The sequence below is a fragment of the Spermophilus citellus genome (genome assembly GCF_964194105.1).
Source record: "Spermophilus citellus genome assembly, chromosome: 3".
NCBI classification, from domain to species: Eukaryota; Metazoa; Chordata; class Mammalia; order Rodentia; family Sciuridae; genus Spermophilus; species Spermophilus citellus.
Genome location: NC_138184.1, coordinates 208,533,259 through 208,549,255, shown reverse-complemented (window position 1 = coordinate 208,549,255; position 15,997 = coordinate 208,533,259). Strand labels below are relative to the sequence as shown.

The 15,997-nt window shown below is 34.4% G+C and overlaps 1 protein-coding gene across 4 annotated transcripts in view; it reads left to right on the top strand.

The window, feature by feature from the left end:
• Positions 1-311: 311 nt before the first annotated feature.
• The window catches only part of TMEM209 (transmembrane protein 209), a 33,416-nt gene continuing 17,730 nt past the window's right edge, over positions 312-15,997 (top strand). For 2 of the 4 annotated variants that reach the window (XM_081284510.1, XM_081284507.1), the window contains exons 1-7: positions 960-978; positions 1,357-1,493; positions 1,621-1,679; positions 2,523-2,654; positions 3,191-3,432; positions 9,064-9,265; positions 15,413-15,588. In XM_081284510.1, the coding sequence (XP_081140636.1) occupies positions 1,357-1,493; positions 1,621-1,679; positions 2,523-2,654; positions 3,191-3,432; positions 9,064-9,265; positions 15,413-15,588 (948 nt within the window). In that variant the 5' untranslated portion in view covers positions 960-978. The other 2 variants (XM_081284508.1, XM_081284509.1) reach the window with 2 other exon arrangements.

The window sequence follows — 15,997 nt, the reverse complement described above, 5'->3', positions numbered from 1 at the left end:
AATTAGCCACCCTACTAAATAAAATCTGCTTACAAATGTAAGTACATAAAAGCCCTAAGGAAGCTAAAATTATATTAATATATACAAAATTCATCTTGTTATAGTTATTACTTTTTACTGCGAGTTCAGAACCTGGTCTGAATTTTGCTGTTCAGCTTTCTCCCTGCAGCTTAGTGGTAACTACCAATCCGAGCTGTTTCCCTGGTAACGCACGAGCCCGGTCCCTCCGCACCTCCCCCCACCCCCTCGCCGCTTCTCGCGAGAAGAGACGGCGCAGTTCTTCCGGTAACTGTAGACCAGCCAGACTCCCAGTTTGGCCTTAGCGCTTGGTTTCGCGCATGTGCAATAAGGAGTGGCGCGAGTCCACGACTTCCGGGCGAAGAACATGGTGCGTTCTCGGGGTAGTCTTTGTGCTTCCTGGACGTGGAGTCCAAGCGGGCTTTGGGAGTTCCGCGCCTACTGATCTGCACGGGTTTCAGCCAAGGGAAGATACTGCTAGGCGTCCCATCACTTTTAGTGAAAGGGAGGAAAGAAACATTAGGGGTGACTAAAGTTTGTACTGAGGGATCCTGGGAGGGAAGCACTTTGCACTGGGGAGTTGTGAAGCGGACTGAAGGGCGCGAAGGGTACTGTAATATTCTCTATGGGATACGACTCCTGTAACTGGAACACGTTTTCCACTTGCCTGTTAATTTTGAGTTTAGCAGGAAAAAACAAAAAAAGGAAACAAATCCCCATGTGAAACAAAACCGAATACACTGTCCTCTCCTCTTCCTCTGGTTCCTTTCACACCATAGGTACCCGCCGTCTAATGTAAAACCTTGAACTTTATCAGTACACAAAATGGAGATCCCTGGCTTATATAAGTCCCAGTGCAGGGTTATTTAAGGTGGGACGTAATGAGAGCTTCTGCGTTAGGATGAAGAAAGAGTCTTCATGATTTACATGGCGTACGGAATATTTTCTCCCAAATTTGAGGTATATTGAGTTTTAATAATTTTTTTAAAACTACACCCTTGCTGTACTTGTGACATACCCCAAAAACAAAAGGTGGAATATTTGCAGACATAATAACCAACCCCTAAATTAGAAAAAAAAAGACATTTTTATTAACTAAAGTATTGAATTATTCTCTGAAAGAACAAGTCAGTTCTCTCTTGATTTTCCTGTGGTGCCAAAGAAGATGTAATTTAGGGTTCTCTTTACATACAGTGATACTAGATACATTTTTGGTTAGGTATTTTTAAAGATGAAGGAAAGAACAGTTTTTACTTCATGGAAGACACAAAAGTTTTTATTTCTTACATGGAAAAGTAGTTTCTTTTGACTTAATTCCTGTGATTTTACTTTGAATAGATGCAAGGAGAGGCAAGCCCTAGTGCTTCCCTTATTGACAGAACCATCAAGATGAGAAAAGAAACAGAAGCCAGAAAAGTGGTTTTAGCCTGGGGACTCCTAAATGTATCAGTGGCTGGAATGATATATACTGAAATGTAAGTTAATCAGCCAAAAAAGGTGAAAATTTAAGCAGCCAATGGTTGGTTCCATAGTATTTTGTATGTGTTTTGATTTTCGGAGTTTTTTGTTTTTTTAATTGAAAACACTTTCTAATTTTTTCAGGACTGGAAAATTGATTAGTTCATATTATAATGTGACTTACTGGCCCCTCTGGTATATTGGTAAGTAATTTCTAGTAAACAATCAAACTAATAAACAATACAATTTCAGGTAATTATGAGTCTGAAAAAATATTAAGTTTGGGGAAGTTGAAATTTATATTTGTTGGTCTCCTGAAATGCTGTCTCCACATTTTCAAGAATTAGTTCAGATTTCTACTCCACTGGATGCTTTCCTTAATTTCCTCACCCTTTCCTCTTCTTTTGTCTGCTTTTCCATAATCCTTGAGTATAAAGGGTCCCTTATAGATGTTAAAGTAAATTTCATAGTCTGGACTCATTAGTCTACAATCTGCCATGAGAGCTGGTATGCAAAGTGAAAGAGCAAAGGATTTGGAATGTGCAGACCTAAATTAGAATCATGGCTCACTAACTAGATGTATAGTCTTATAAAAGTCATTTGGGCTGGGCATGGTAGCACATGCCTATAATCCCAGCACTTCTGGTGGCTGAAGCAGGAGAATCACAAGTTCAAAGCCACCCTCAGCAATTTAGCAAGGTTCTAAGCAACTTAGTTAGACGCTGACTCAAAATATAAAAAAAGGGCTGGGGATATGGCTCAGTGGTAAAACACCCCTGGGTTCAAGGTTCTGACTATTGATTAATGATTAGAAGGAGGGTAAAGCTATCTCTTATACAAGGTTGAAAGGATTAGTGATAGTTTGAAACTCATTGATAAATTCTGTATACCTATTAGATATTCCTTAAATGGTAGCTGTTGTCAGGTTCAGGTACCATTAGTTTTCAATTTTGTTGTTAATGTGCTAAAATATGGAGGGTTTTTGTCCACCCCACCCATCAACATATACCTCCTCCTTTTTAAAATAAATTATTGTTCTTTTCCAGAGCTTGCCCTTGCATCTCTCTTCAGCCTTAATGCCTTATTTGATTTTTGGAGATACTTCAAATATACTGTGGCCCCAACAAGTCTTGTAGTTAGCCCTGGACAACAAACACTTTTAGGGCTAAAAACAACTGGTGAGTATATTATATCTCTTGCAGAGGTGAGGATAAGGTTAGAAAGAAATCTTTTATAAGTTAATTTTTCCTTTTCATAGACTCAGAACTAGAAGGGACTTAGAAATCCTTCTGGTTCAACTATATTGAGCAGATCTATAGTAAACTGTCTTCAGACCAATGATTATTATTCCCGTTTCTATAAATTGAATGGAACTAGCATTCAGCAACGTCATGGACGTTTGTTCCATTGTTCAATTACAATTAAATGACTAAATCTTGCATTGAAATCAATTTCTTATTTTGAACTCTGGAAAGGGTAAACAACTAATCTGTGCCCTTTAGTAATAATATTTTATATAATTTAACAACCAGATTCTTCTGTTGCTTTCTTTCTTTTCTGAAAGAGAGGTTTGAGTTCCTTAAAATCTGTTTCATTAAAAACAAAAAAAATTTTTTTAAATACATACATGTATGTGTTTGTGTGTGTGTGTGTGTGTGCGTGCACGCACGTGTGCATATGCATGTGTATAACATTTTTTTTCCTCTCCTTCTAGTTGTACAGACTACTCCTCCACATGATCTGGCATCTCCCCAAATCCCCCCCTCTCCACCTTCCCCTCCAATTCAGGGTCAGAGTGTATTGAGTTATAGTCCATCTCGTTCACCTAGTACCAGTCCCAAGTTCACCACCAGTTGTATGACTGGATATAGCCCTCAACTGCAAGGTCTGTCCTCAGGTGGCAGTGGTTCTTACAGCCCTGGAGTGACCTACTCACCTGTCAGCACTTACAATAAGGTAATGACACTTTTCTCTTGGTCAGTCACTTCATTTTAGAATTGGGAGGTACATTGAAAATAATGTAGTCCCACCAAGCATGGTGATACATGCCTGTAATCTCAGCTGCTTGGGAAGTTGAAGTTGAGTTTCAAGCTTGTTTCAAAATAAAAAGGACTGGGGATGTAGCTCAGTGGTAAAGCACCCCTAGGTTTAATCCTGATACCTAATCAAAAGATTTTTAAACAATCTCTTAATATGAAAGAGAACTAGTGGTATAGATCAGTGGTAGAGTGCTTACCTTGCATACACAAGACCCTGGATTCTGTCCCCACTATCACAAATGCTATTATTAATTTGCACTAAATGTCTATAAAGTTCCTGATAATTTAAAGGGAATAGGTGGCTACTCAAAAGAATTGTACCAGGTTATATTGTCACAGAAATGTTTAAGAGTATTCATTTTATCATACCTTTGATTATCAAGTTAATCAATTTTTTATAAATTTCTGCTGATAAGAAAAATGAAAACAGTCTGTTGTAGCTTAATGTATATTTTTTGCAAGGTTCTCATTTTTACCCACTTGTCTTTTGGATCTGTACCCTCTGATTTTTTCCTCCTAACTTGGTATTTTAATTATGGGATTTTCGAAAATATACATATAGAGATTTAAAAATTTTTAATAGTCAATTCTGTTTGTCCTCTTGTGTTTTTTTTTTTTTCTTTCCTAAATTTAGAAATTTCCCTTACTTTGCCAGTTGATTTTCTCCCTTTCAGTGGTGTAATTAAGGGTTTTTGCTGGGTATGGTGGTGTATATGTAAACCCAGTAACTGGAGGAGACTGAGGCAGTTAGATCAGAAGTTTGAGGGCAGCTTCTGCAACTTAGCAAGACCTGTTTCAAAATAAAGATCTAAGATGTAGTTCAGTGGTAATGCACGCTGTTACCAGGTTCAGTCCCCAGTACCCCACACATAAACATGTACACAAACACACAGGTGAGGATTTTATTTTATTTTTTAAATATTTATTTTTTAGTTTTAGGTGGACACAATATCTTTATTTTATTTTATTTTTATGAGGTGTTGAGGATCAAACCTAGCACCTCACGCATGCCAGGCGAGCACACTACCACTTTAGCCACATCCCCAGCGCTTTATTTTTGTTTTTGCTGAAATTTATGTTGCTCCAATTTTCATACATTATTTTCATTATCACTGACTTGTGATTTCTCATTTATATTATATGTAATCTGGGCCATCCTGTTTCCATATGTCTCTTTGGTTCTATTTTTTATATATATATTTATTTTTAGGTTGAAGCTGGACACAATATCTTTATTTTATTTATTTATTTTTGTATGGTGTTGAGGATCGAACCCAGGCCCCTGCACACCCAGGCCCCTGCACGTGGTAGGCAAGCGCTCTACCACTGAGCCATAATCCCAGCCCCTCTTTTTGGTTCTTTATGTAGCAATTTCACTGTGGATTGTCTGAATTAAGAGAGTTGACCAAAAATGTCAAATGTTGCTTTTTTGCTACAAAATCAGGTACATTGCAGCTTATATTCTGTCTCTACAAAAAAGTAGTAGAGATGCCTCCTACCAAAACATCAATACAATGTTTATTTTTAATGAAGCAGTCTTTTCTTGCTCACTTTTGCTGCACAATCTTTTGCAGTCATCTTTTCTGCGTTGTACATTTTACCATATACAAATTAGATAGAAAAAATATATAAATTAAGATTTTTCACCTTATTATCTTTCTTGTTTTAAAATCTTAAGAAGTATATCAGGAAAGTGTCATAGTAAAAGTGACAAAGTTACACTTTTGTGATGACGTATCAGAAAAACAATAAGGTGGCAATGTTATCAAAGTATAACTTTAAGGGAGAATGCATTATATTGGACAAAATGTCATTTTAAATTGATGAAGGAAATGATACATTGGGAAGATACAATAGTCACAATCTTTATATGTTGAATAATATAGCATCATAAAATATAAAGCAAAGGGGCTGAGGTTGTGGCTCAGTGGTACAGCTCTTGCCTAGCATGTGCAAAGCCCTGGGTTCAATCCTCAGCACCACATAAAAATAAATAAATATTTATTTATTTAATATATATATTATATATATTTTTAATATATATATATTATATACATGTATGTATATAATATATATAAATGTATGTATATAATATATAAAGCAGAAATATGAAGAGATTAATAAACAGAATTATTGTAGAAGACTTTAGTATTATCAACCTATGTCCAATAAAGTAGGCAACAAATAAAGACACAAAAGATTTGAACAATGTTTAAAAAGACCACCTTGATAAATACATCGAATACTGCACCTTTCTTTTTGCAGAGTCCATGGAATTAGAAAAACTGTATTTTCTGTTAACTTTAGGGACATAAATAATACTGTAAAAGCTCAAAAAATACAACAGGACAAATTTATTTGTGAAAATCATAAATAACCATTTAAATTCATAGAATATTAAGATGCTGATTTTTTTCCTAAAATAAAGGATAATCGATGACCAGGTGGTTTATTCTATCAGAGCAAGAAATCTATTAGCATATTCTATTCAAGAATCTGTATAAAAACTAAATTTTTCTTTTCTTTATTTCTTTATTTTTGTAGTGCTGGGGATTAAACCCAGGATTTTGCACCTTATAGACAGACAAGCACTTCTATCAGTGAGCTACACCTCCAACCCAAAACTAAATTTTTAAAAACTATTTTCTAAAAGCATCCATTTTAATATTAAATACTTTGGTTATAAACCACGTGTGGTGGTGAACACCTATAATCCCAGCAACTCAGGAGGCTGAGACAGGATGATTGCAAATTCAAGGCCAGCCTCAGCATCTTAGTGAAACTCTGTCTCAAAATAAAAAGAACTAGGGGTGTGGCTAATGTTAGACAATGCTCAGTACTAAAACAACAAAAAACCCTTGCATTAAGTAGCTGGATATAAGGTAAATATCCAAAATCAGTAGCTTATAATCATATAAAGCATTATTCAGTTAGGGGATTTCAAATTTTGAAATCCAAGGGGATTTCAAAATTCCTATAATTGTGTAAAAATATAAACATTCCAAGATTGAGCTATAGAAGTATATAGGTCCTATATGAAAATATATGTATATTACTATTAAATATAAAAGATGCTAAATGAATAGAGAACATTAATATAGGGGGGAAAAAGCCAGGAAAGATTTTGTTTGTTTGTTTGTTTGTTTTAATTTTATATTGGGGATGGAACTCAGCGCTTCACCCCTTAGCTATATCCCTGTACCTTTTATTTTTTTACTTTTATTTTAAGACAGGGTCTCCATAAGTGGTTGAGGGTCTCAGTTGCTGAAGCTGGCCTGGAATTTGCATTCCTCCTGAGTCACAAGGATTGTAGGCATGTGTTATTCTGCTCCTCTGGGAGCCAGGAAAGTTTTTACTAAGAGTTAGGGTATATCCCTATAGATATTAAAGCTATAACATCTGTTTTACTTTTTTAAGTAAAATACCAAAAATAGACCAATTAAATACAACAGTACCCAATAAATTGGGTGAAGGGGGATAGAAGTTCATTGGATTAGACAAAAGGGAATGAAGGGAAGGGATGGGGGATAGGAATAGGAAAGACAGTAGAGTGAATTGGATATAACCTTCCTGTGTTCATATGTGAATAAGTGACCAGTGTAACTCCACATCAGGTACAACCTTAAGAATGGGAAGTTATACTACATGTATGTATAATATGTCAAAATACACTTGACTGTCATGTATATCTAAAAAAAGAAAAATAGTACCCCAGATATAATCATAGTATATAAAAGGAATTGATATGTTAACTTAAAAAAAGAGATATCAGTGTGAAAGAGGATTAACACTTTTATTTTTGAACAGCATTAAATAATTATAAGACCTGTAATAAATTTATTATAAACTAATACGAATTGATCATGAAATGCAATAGAAAAAATTGTCAATACTTAAGCAAACCGTTAACAGGTAATATAGGTGACCAGTAATTGTATTTATAGTGTTTAATTTTGTGAGGATAAGGAAATGATAATTAAATGTACATTTATAACAAAATATTCTTATATATCAAGTAAACTAAAGTAGTACTTCTAATGGACATATAGTTATATGGTATTCCTATCTATTATTCTCTGATAGGAACATGATTTAGGGTAACATTTCATTTAATAGGTGGGAATATGTATTTTAAAAAGTTCATATGCTTTAGCCAAATAAATTTAGTTTCAGAAATCTATCCTAAAGAAAATGATCACAAATTCAAGCAAAGATGTATGTATAACAGTGTTCAATATTAACACTATTTACAATAGCCAAAACTTGCAGACAATCCAAATATACAGAATAAACATATAATAATAAATTGTTATATTTGTGTATTAAAATATATGGTAATACAAATAATATTTTTAAGAGATACAGGAAACACTTGGGTAACTTTTTTAGAAAATATATAAAGCCAAATAGTATTGTCTTAATTATGTAAATACAAATACATTGAAATAGCTATGTACATTTTAAAGATTTCAAAATAGAAAAGAAACGTGAGAAAGGATTAAATTATTTCTGGATAGTGAGGTTATAGATATTACCTATTTTCTTCATTAAACTTTTTGAAATACCTATTACTTTTTTAAGTTTGTGTTTGCAGCAAAATTGGTAGGAAGGTACAGAGATGTCCTTTAACTCCTCTTGTAAAAATACCCCTCACCAATATCAGAGTGGCATATTTATTACAATTGAGGAACCTACATTAATTGACACATTCTATGGGTTTGGACAAATACATAATAACATATATATCCACCAGTATAGCATCATACAGAAGAAAGTCCCCTGTAGTCCACTTAATTCATCCCTCTTTCCCTCCAGATTTCTTATAACCACTGATCTTTTTATTTCCTCCATATTTTTGCCTTTTCTGGAATGTTATATATTTGAACTTACACGTATGTAGCCTTTCAGATTGGCTTCTTTCACTTAGGAATATGCATTTAAGGTTCCTCCATATCTTCATAACCTGATAGCTTGTTTCTTGAGTAACATACTCATTTACCTTCTGAAAGACATCTTGGTTGATTCCAAATTTTGGCAATTATGAATAAAGCTGCTATGAACATCCATATGCAGGTTTTTTTTGTATGGACATAAGTTTTGTGTAAATACGAAAGAGTACAATTACTAGATGGTACGGTAAGAGGATGTTTAACTTTTGTAAGAAACCACCCAACTGTTGCAAAGTGGCTATACCATTTTACATTCCCATCAGCAATGAATGAGAGTCCCTATTATTCTACAACCTCACCAGCATTTGGTGTTGTGAATGTTCTAGATTTTGACCATTGAATAGGTGTGTTATTTTTTAAGTTAAAAATAAGCCATGTATTGTGGTGCATGCCTATAACTCAGTGTCTTGGGAGTCTATAAGGCCAACCTTGGCAACTTTGTGGAGACCCTGTGGAAAACCAAAAGGGATTGGGATATAGCTCACTGATAAAGAACCCCTAGGTTGAAACCACAGTATAAATAAATAAAAAAGAAATAACAACAAAAATAAATTTCAGTTAAGGAAAAATAAACTAAAGTTTTTTTTTATTTTGTATAGTTGGCAGGCTTTAGTCCTTCTCCTTCTTCTCCGTACCCTACCACTGTTGGCCCAGTGGAGAGCAGCGGCTTGAGATCTCGATACCGTTCTTCACCCACTGTCTATAACTCACCTACTGACAAAGAGGACTACATGACAGACCTGCGAACTTTGGACACTTTTCTTAGAAGTGAAGAAGAGAAGCAGCATAGAGTTAAGCTGGGTACACAATTTATTTCTAATGCAAATATTTTTTGTTATCATTGTACATAATCCTTAATGTATTGTTTTCATTATTTTGATACCTCTATGTATTTTTGTCTCTTTTACTAATATAATTTGTGTAGTTTAAGAGACAGACACATTTTGTATTGCTTTATATGTAATAATTTTGTGCATTTGGAATTAGCACCCATCAAATTTTAAGAAGTTAAAATACAATAGCTTGAGATGCCTTGAGCCTTTTATCTACAGTAAGGTTAAAAGCCTTTTTGTATAATGCAAGTTAAAATTTCTATTTCAAGCCGAGGCTAAGCCAGGGTTTATTGGAACACACCTATAATCCGAATTCCCAGGAGGCTGAGGCAGGAGGCTCATAAGTTTGAGGCCAGCCTGGGCATCTTAGAACTTATCTCAAAATTAAAACAAAACGAGGCTGGGGATGTGGCTCAAGCAGTAGCGTGCTCGCCTGACATGCGTGCGGCCCGGGTTCGATCCTCAGCACCACATACCAACAAAGATGTTGTGTCTGCCGAAAACTAAAAAATAAATATTAAAAAAAAAAATTCTCTCTCTCACTCTCTCTTAAAAAAAAAAAAATTAAAACAAAAGATCCTGGGGTGGGGGACACTGAGGGTGTAGCTTAGCAATAGAGAGCTTGACTAGCCTGTGCAAAGTCCTGAGTTTAATCCCCAGTACTGCCAAAAAAAAAAAAAAATTAAAAGTTGAGGCTATAAAATAATGTTTTGAAGCAGTGCATGGCAAAGTTTATTCAAATAATATTTGTCTCCTTTGAGGTAATCCTTTGGAATGCTGATGTGGCAGGGCAGATTGAGGAAGAAGTATGTATTTACCCTAAAAATGCTACTATTTTTCAGAACGTTTAAAAATTTGTCTTTTAGTATTTTCTTAAAGCCTATGTAGTTTACCTAGGAAAGGAAAGTTAGCAAATCTTAATCTATTTGTAGAGGATTTGATTATTACAAAGTCAATTATTTGAAACCAAATTAGATTATTGAACTGAGTAATGATTTTTCCCCCTCAGGAACTTTCACAGAAAGCACATTAGGTGCTAAAGCGCAGCCATGGTGAGGAAGCCAAGTTATTGGACCATGGCTCTTTGTGTCGCTTGAAATCTCTCTAGGGAGTTTTAATTTAATTCTCCCTGAGAATGCCACAAATGTCAAAGAAACAAATCAATATTATCTTATTACTTTTGATACATGCTTTTTTCATCTTTAGATTTTGAGGTATTTCAAGTCTACTGAAAATGATATAGGGTATAACACAAAACAACCTCTACACATGTTTGTGATTTTCAGACTTCATTTTATTTTTTTCCTCAACCCGTAGAAGTTTATTTAGAAGTGCTATTGTTGTTTGCAAGTGTTATTAGTGTCACTTTTAATTTTCAAGCCTGAAGAGGCCTGATTATCTTTATTTCCCCCTAAGTTAATTATACTGTGTGACTAGAGATTCTGATCTATATCTATTAATGTCTGGGAGTTTTCTTTTTTTCTTTCTTTTCCTCTTTCTTTTAGACTTGCTTTTAGGTTGCTATGTGGTAGTGTGGCCATTTTTTGTAAATGGTTTTTGGGTGTATTCAAAAGAATGCATAATCTCTTAATTTTGGTCCCTATATGTGTTTATTGGTTAAGGTTCTTGATAATATTCTTAAAACTCTTTATCTTACAATTTTTTTTCTGCTTGATCTATCATTTGTTAAGAAAGTATATCAAAACCTCCCACTGATTTTCTTCAATAAAATATTCATAATTCTGTCAGGTTGCTAAATGTATGAGATTATGTTAAGTACCTATAAATTCAGAACAGTTAATTTTCTGGTGAATTGTGTCTTTTATTTTTATCTTTGCCTTAAAATCTGTTTTGTCTGATATTAACAAATTAACATTAATTTTTTTGGTTAATATTTTCCTGGTATATCTAGGTCTATACCTATACTTTAAATATTCTTTTCTAAATGAATTATTACTATGTTAAATGTTACAGAGACTTTCTGATGGCATCATTCCATCTCTCTCATGTTTTTTACTGTGATAAAATTTACATAAGACTTAACCATTTTAAGTGTGCAATTCAGTGATAGTAAGTACAGTCACACTATTATGTTATGACCTTTAAATTTATTTGTGTCATTTTAGTTACTAAATAGCATTTTACTTCAAAAGAAAAGATAATGCTTTTTATTCTCATTAATATGGTCATTTATTTTGATAGTTGCATTGTCCCAGGTTGGCTAGTGAGGTCCTCTTAAACTAGTTTCTGTATTATTTTTTTTTCTTAAATACCTTATTTTATTTATTTGTTTATTTTTAACATGGTGCTGAGGATCAAACCTGGTGTCTCACACATGCTAGGTAAGTGCTGTACCACTGAGCCACAGCCACAGCCCATTTATGTATCTTTTTTTTTTTAATATTTATTTTTTAGCTTTTGGTGGACACAACATATTTATTTATTTATTTATTTTTATGTGGTGCTGAGGATTGAACCCAGCGCCCCGTGTTTGCCAGGCGAGCGCGTTACCACTTGAGCCACATCCCCAGCCCTGCATTTATGTATCTTTTGACATGGCATTCTTTGAGTACTTTTTCCCCTCAGATAGTTTCTAGTATCACAAAATATTCCAGACTCATCCTTTACTTTCCCTGGCTAGTTCTGGAATTATTCTCTTTACCTCAGAAGTCCAAATTTCTTTAGTGAAGAATGATATTTAGAAGTGAATAGCTAGGTTCTTGGTGTGACCACTATTGTTACTGATGTACTCTAGGTCCTTAGAACATACAGCTAGAAAATAGCTTATATTTATACCTTAATTCCAATTCACCTACAAAGGGTTTCTCCTAGTCCCTCCCTTTCCCTATCCATAACTCCTTTCTCCATTAGTGAGAAACTAGGTGCTCAGTGTCTCTCACTCATGTGCCCACACACATACACTTTTCTGTTAAAGCATTTGAAAAAAAAGTTGTGAGCCCCCTGCCACTTCATTCTTGAATATATCACATGCATCTTCTAAGAACATGGATATTTTCCTTTATAACTACAATATGATTATCATACTTGAAATACTTCTTTACTCATAGACACATTAATCCAGTTGTCTTGATAATGACTTTTGTAACTTTTTCTTTACTGATGAAGGATCACATTACATTTAGTTATCATGTTTCTTTTGTCCTTTTTTTTTTTTTTTTTTTGGTACACAGATTGAAACCAGAGGGGCTTAACCACTGAGCCACATCCCCAGTCCCCTTTTTTAAAAAAAGAAATTTGAGACAGTTCTCACTAAGTTGCTTTAAAACGTGTAATCCTCCTGCCTCAGCTTCCTCAGTCCCTGGTATTACAGGCATGCACCACTATGCCTGGCCCTTTTGTCTTCTTTAATCTAGAAATTTGCATGTTTGCTTTGGAATTATATGTTTGTCTTCTACGACATTAATATTTTGAAGAAGTCGTGCTGTTATTTTGCAAATTTGGGTTTGTATAATCATTTTCTCATTGTTAGATTCAGGTTAAATATTTTCTGGTGGGCATACAGTTTAGGTGGTGACATGTCTTCAGTGTTTCCCATCAGAAAATACAAGCTAGCATTTTGTCCCTTCCTTGGTAATATAAAATTGGATCCTTTTATCTCCTGTTCATCTAGTGACTATAGCTTGCCTTAGTGGGTTAATACAATGATGGTTGCAAAATGAAATACTAGAATTTCTGTATTTTCCTTTCTTTTATGTTGACTAGTTTGGCATTCTCTAAAGAACAACTCTGTTTTGCCTCTGAGCTTACTTTACTTATTTTAGTTACTTTGGTTGTGTGTTTTTTAACTCATTGAATCTTTTTTTTTTTTTTTTTTTTTTAATATACTGGAGATTGAATCTAGGGGCACTTAACTACTGAGCCACATCCCTAGCCCTTTTTATTTTTTGTTTGAGACAAGGTCTCACTAAGTTCCTGAGACTAGCTTTGAGCTCGAGGTCCTCCTGCCTCAGCCTCCCTCCTGGGATTACAGGCGTGTGTCATAAAATTTTTAAAGTTTAGTTGGGTGTGTTTTTGTTTTGTTTTTCATTTTTTAGTCTTATTTGGTTCTTTTCAAATATGTCTGATTTTTATAGAGTGTCTTGTTTTTAGTTTCTCTATTTCAAAAGTTCTTGGAAGTTAACTACTGACACTTTTGTCTTTTGGCCTATTTTGCTTGGAGGCTTGTTCCCTAGTGATTTGTGTGGTTTTTGTTTGTTTTGGTAAGAAAAACCTTAATTTTTGGTAGTTTTATTAGTGCTTTGCCTAATAGAAGGCTAGATGGAAATTCAGATGTGTATGTATATATTTGTGTGGTATTGGGGATTGAGGCCAGGATCTTACCCATGGTAGGTAAGTGCTTAACCATGAATTACATCCCTAGCCCTTCAAGTTCAAGTTTTTCACAGAAAGCTTGATTATCATTTTTAAAGTTAATATTCAAAATGATTAATCAAAACAGGATAACCTTTTATGCTGCATCATGACCATATTTCTTACCTTCCTATTCTTTTTTTTTTTTTTTTTTTTTTAAAGAGAGAGTGAGAGAGGAGAGAGAGTGAGAGAGAGAATTTTTTTAATATTTATTTTTCAGTTCTCGGCGGACACAACATCTTTGTTGGTATGTGGTGCTGAGGATCGAACCCGGGCCGCACGCATGCGAGGCGAGCGCGCTACCGCTTGAGCCACATCCCCAGCCCTTACCTTCCTATTCTATTTCCTACTTGGAAATGAGTTACACGTGAAGTATGATATTTCTTCACATAACTAAATTTTTATGCCAGCATGAAACACTACATTCATCATGGCACAAAACTGGCCAGCCCTTAAGGTGAATTGAAATGTTGCCCCATTTCTCTTTCATGATTTCTCATCATTTGTGTGTATAAACATCACAGGAAAACCAATTTTAACGTTTTGTAGTCACTCGTCTTAAAACTTTTTTAAGGCAAAAAAAAAAAGTTTCTATTTGTGATTTTTATGTGTGAGTATAAATTCTTAGTTGATGTTACTGATATCTGTCGAACTAAAAAAAAAAAAAAAAAAAGCCCTAGTATATTTGTCACTGGAAACTTGCTTATTTATTCAGTCACTGTGCTAGGTGCTAGGAGAAAAAATACTCCCTGCCCTCAGGGAACTCAGATTCTCTTTGAGAAATCAGACTGATTATAACTCTCAAGTGTGATGAGTACTCTGTATAATTAAGCCTCTGAAGGAGTAGATTCCTAAATGTAGATTTTTTAAAATATTTTTTTAGTTGTAGATGGGCACAATATCTTTATTTTATTTATTTATTTTTATGTGGTGCTGAGGATTGAACCCAGTGGCTCATGTGTGAAGGTAAGTGCTCTATCACTGAGCCACAACCCCAGCCCCTAAACGTAAATTTTTTGACACTTCCTAAAAGTAAATTTTGTTATAAATATAGAAGTGTGGGCTGGGGATGTGGCTCAAGCGGTAGCGCGCTCGCCTGGCATGCGTGCGGCCCGGGTTCGATCCTCAGCACCACATACAAAGATGTTGTGTCTGCCGAAAACTAAAAAATAAATATTAAAATTTTAAAAAATAAATAAATAAATATAGAAGTGTAATCTGCAGATAGTGTTTTAATCAACACAGGAATGGTAAGTAAAATAGGCTAGGAAATAAAACACAGTTAGTGCAGGGATGAGTAGGTTTAGCCCATAGCTCAGAGAGTAGTCTATTAATAGGAGGTTGTAGTCATTCCATTTAGCAGGGGCTTCTAAAAATCAGGTGAAAAACTTGCTTAACCTGTTTATTTGCTGGAGAAATTTGTTTCTCACTGAATCATTTGAAAGTCTTACAGAATGAAACAAGCTTAATTTTACAACAAATATAAACATTTCCAATCACTTATAATTATTATGGTTCTTAAGTTGATAATGCTCAGAAAATGTTCTTTTTAATTTTTAACATAAGAAATGCATGCTCTCTAAAGAGAAGATAATGTTGGGGAGCAGGGAAGAAGAAATGCTTTATGAGGGTCTGTCTTCTAATTCTTTGTCATTGCCTAGCTACATGACTGCCCAGTGTTTGAGGATAACAGTCAGATGTAAAAATTACAACAGACTTAAATTATTTCAATTTCTTATTGTAGGAAGCCCAGATTCTACGTCTCCTTCTACTAGTCCTACTTTCTGGAACTATAGTCGTTCTATGGGGGATTATGCACAAACTTTAAAGAAATTTCAGTATCAACTTGCCTGTAGGTCTCAGGCCCCATGTGCTAACAAAGATGAAGCTGATCTCAGTTCTAAACAAGCTGCAGAAGAGGTAAATGGAAAATTAAAATGACAATATTTATGATTTCCAGATCGCTAGAAAGTTGTCTACTCCTGGATCGTTTTTTTTCTATAATCTCCACTTTTGCTAGATAGAACTATAAATCTGGCACTCATTAAACAGTGGAAAGGCTCCTGTTTTACTTTGTGTACCAAAAACTAAATTATGTTGTACATTTTTACTCTTCATGACACATAGTTGACATTAAGGCTCTGCCTAAAATTTTTTTTTACTTACATTATAGAAAGCCTCTCAGGTATCTAATTGTACTTAATATATACCAGACTCTTGGTTTCAAAATACATTTGGATTAGAACATTTGGCGTTCTGTAACTTTATCAGTTTAGTACCAAACATGGGATTTTTATTTTGTTCTTAAAAGCAAGAAAAGTGTTCTTTA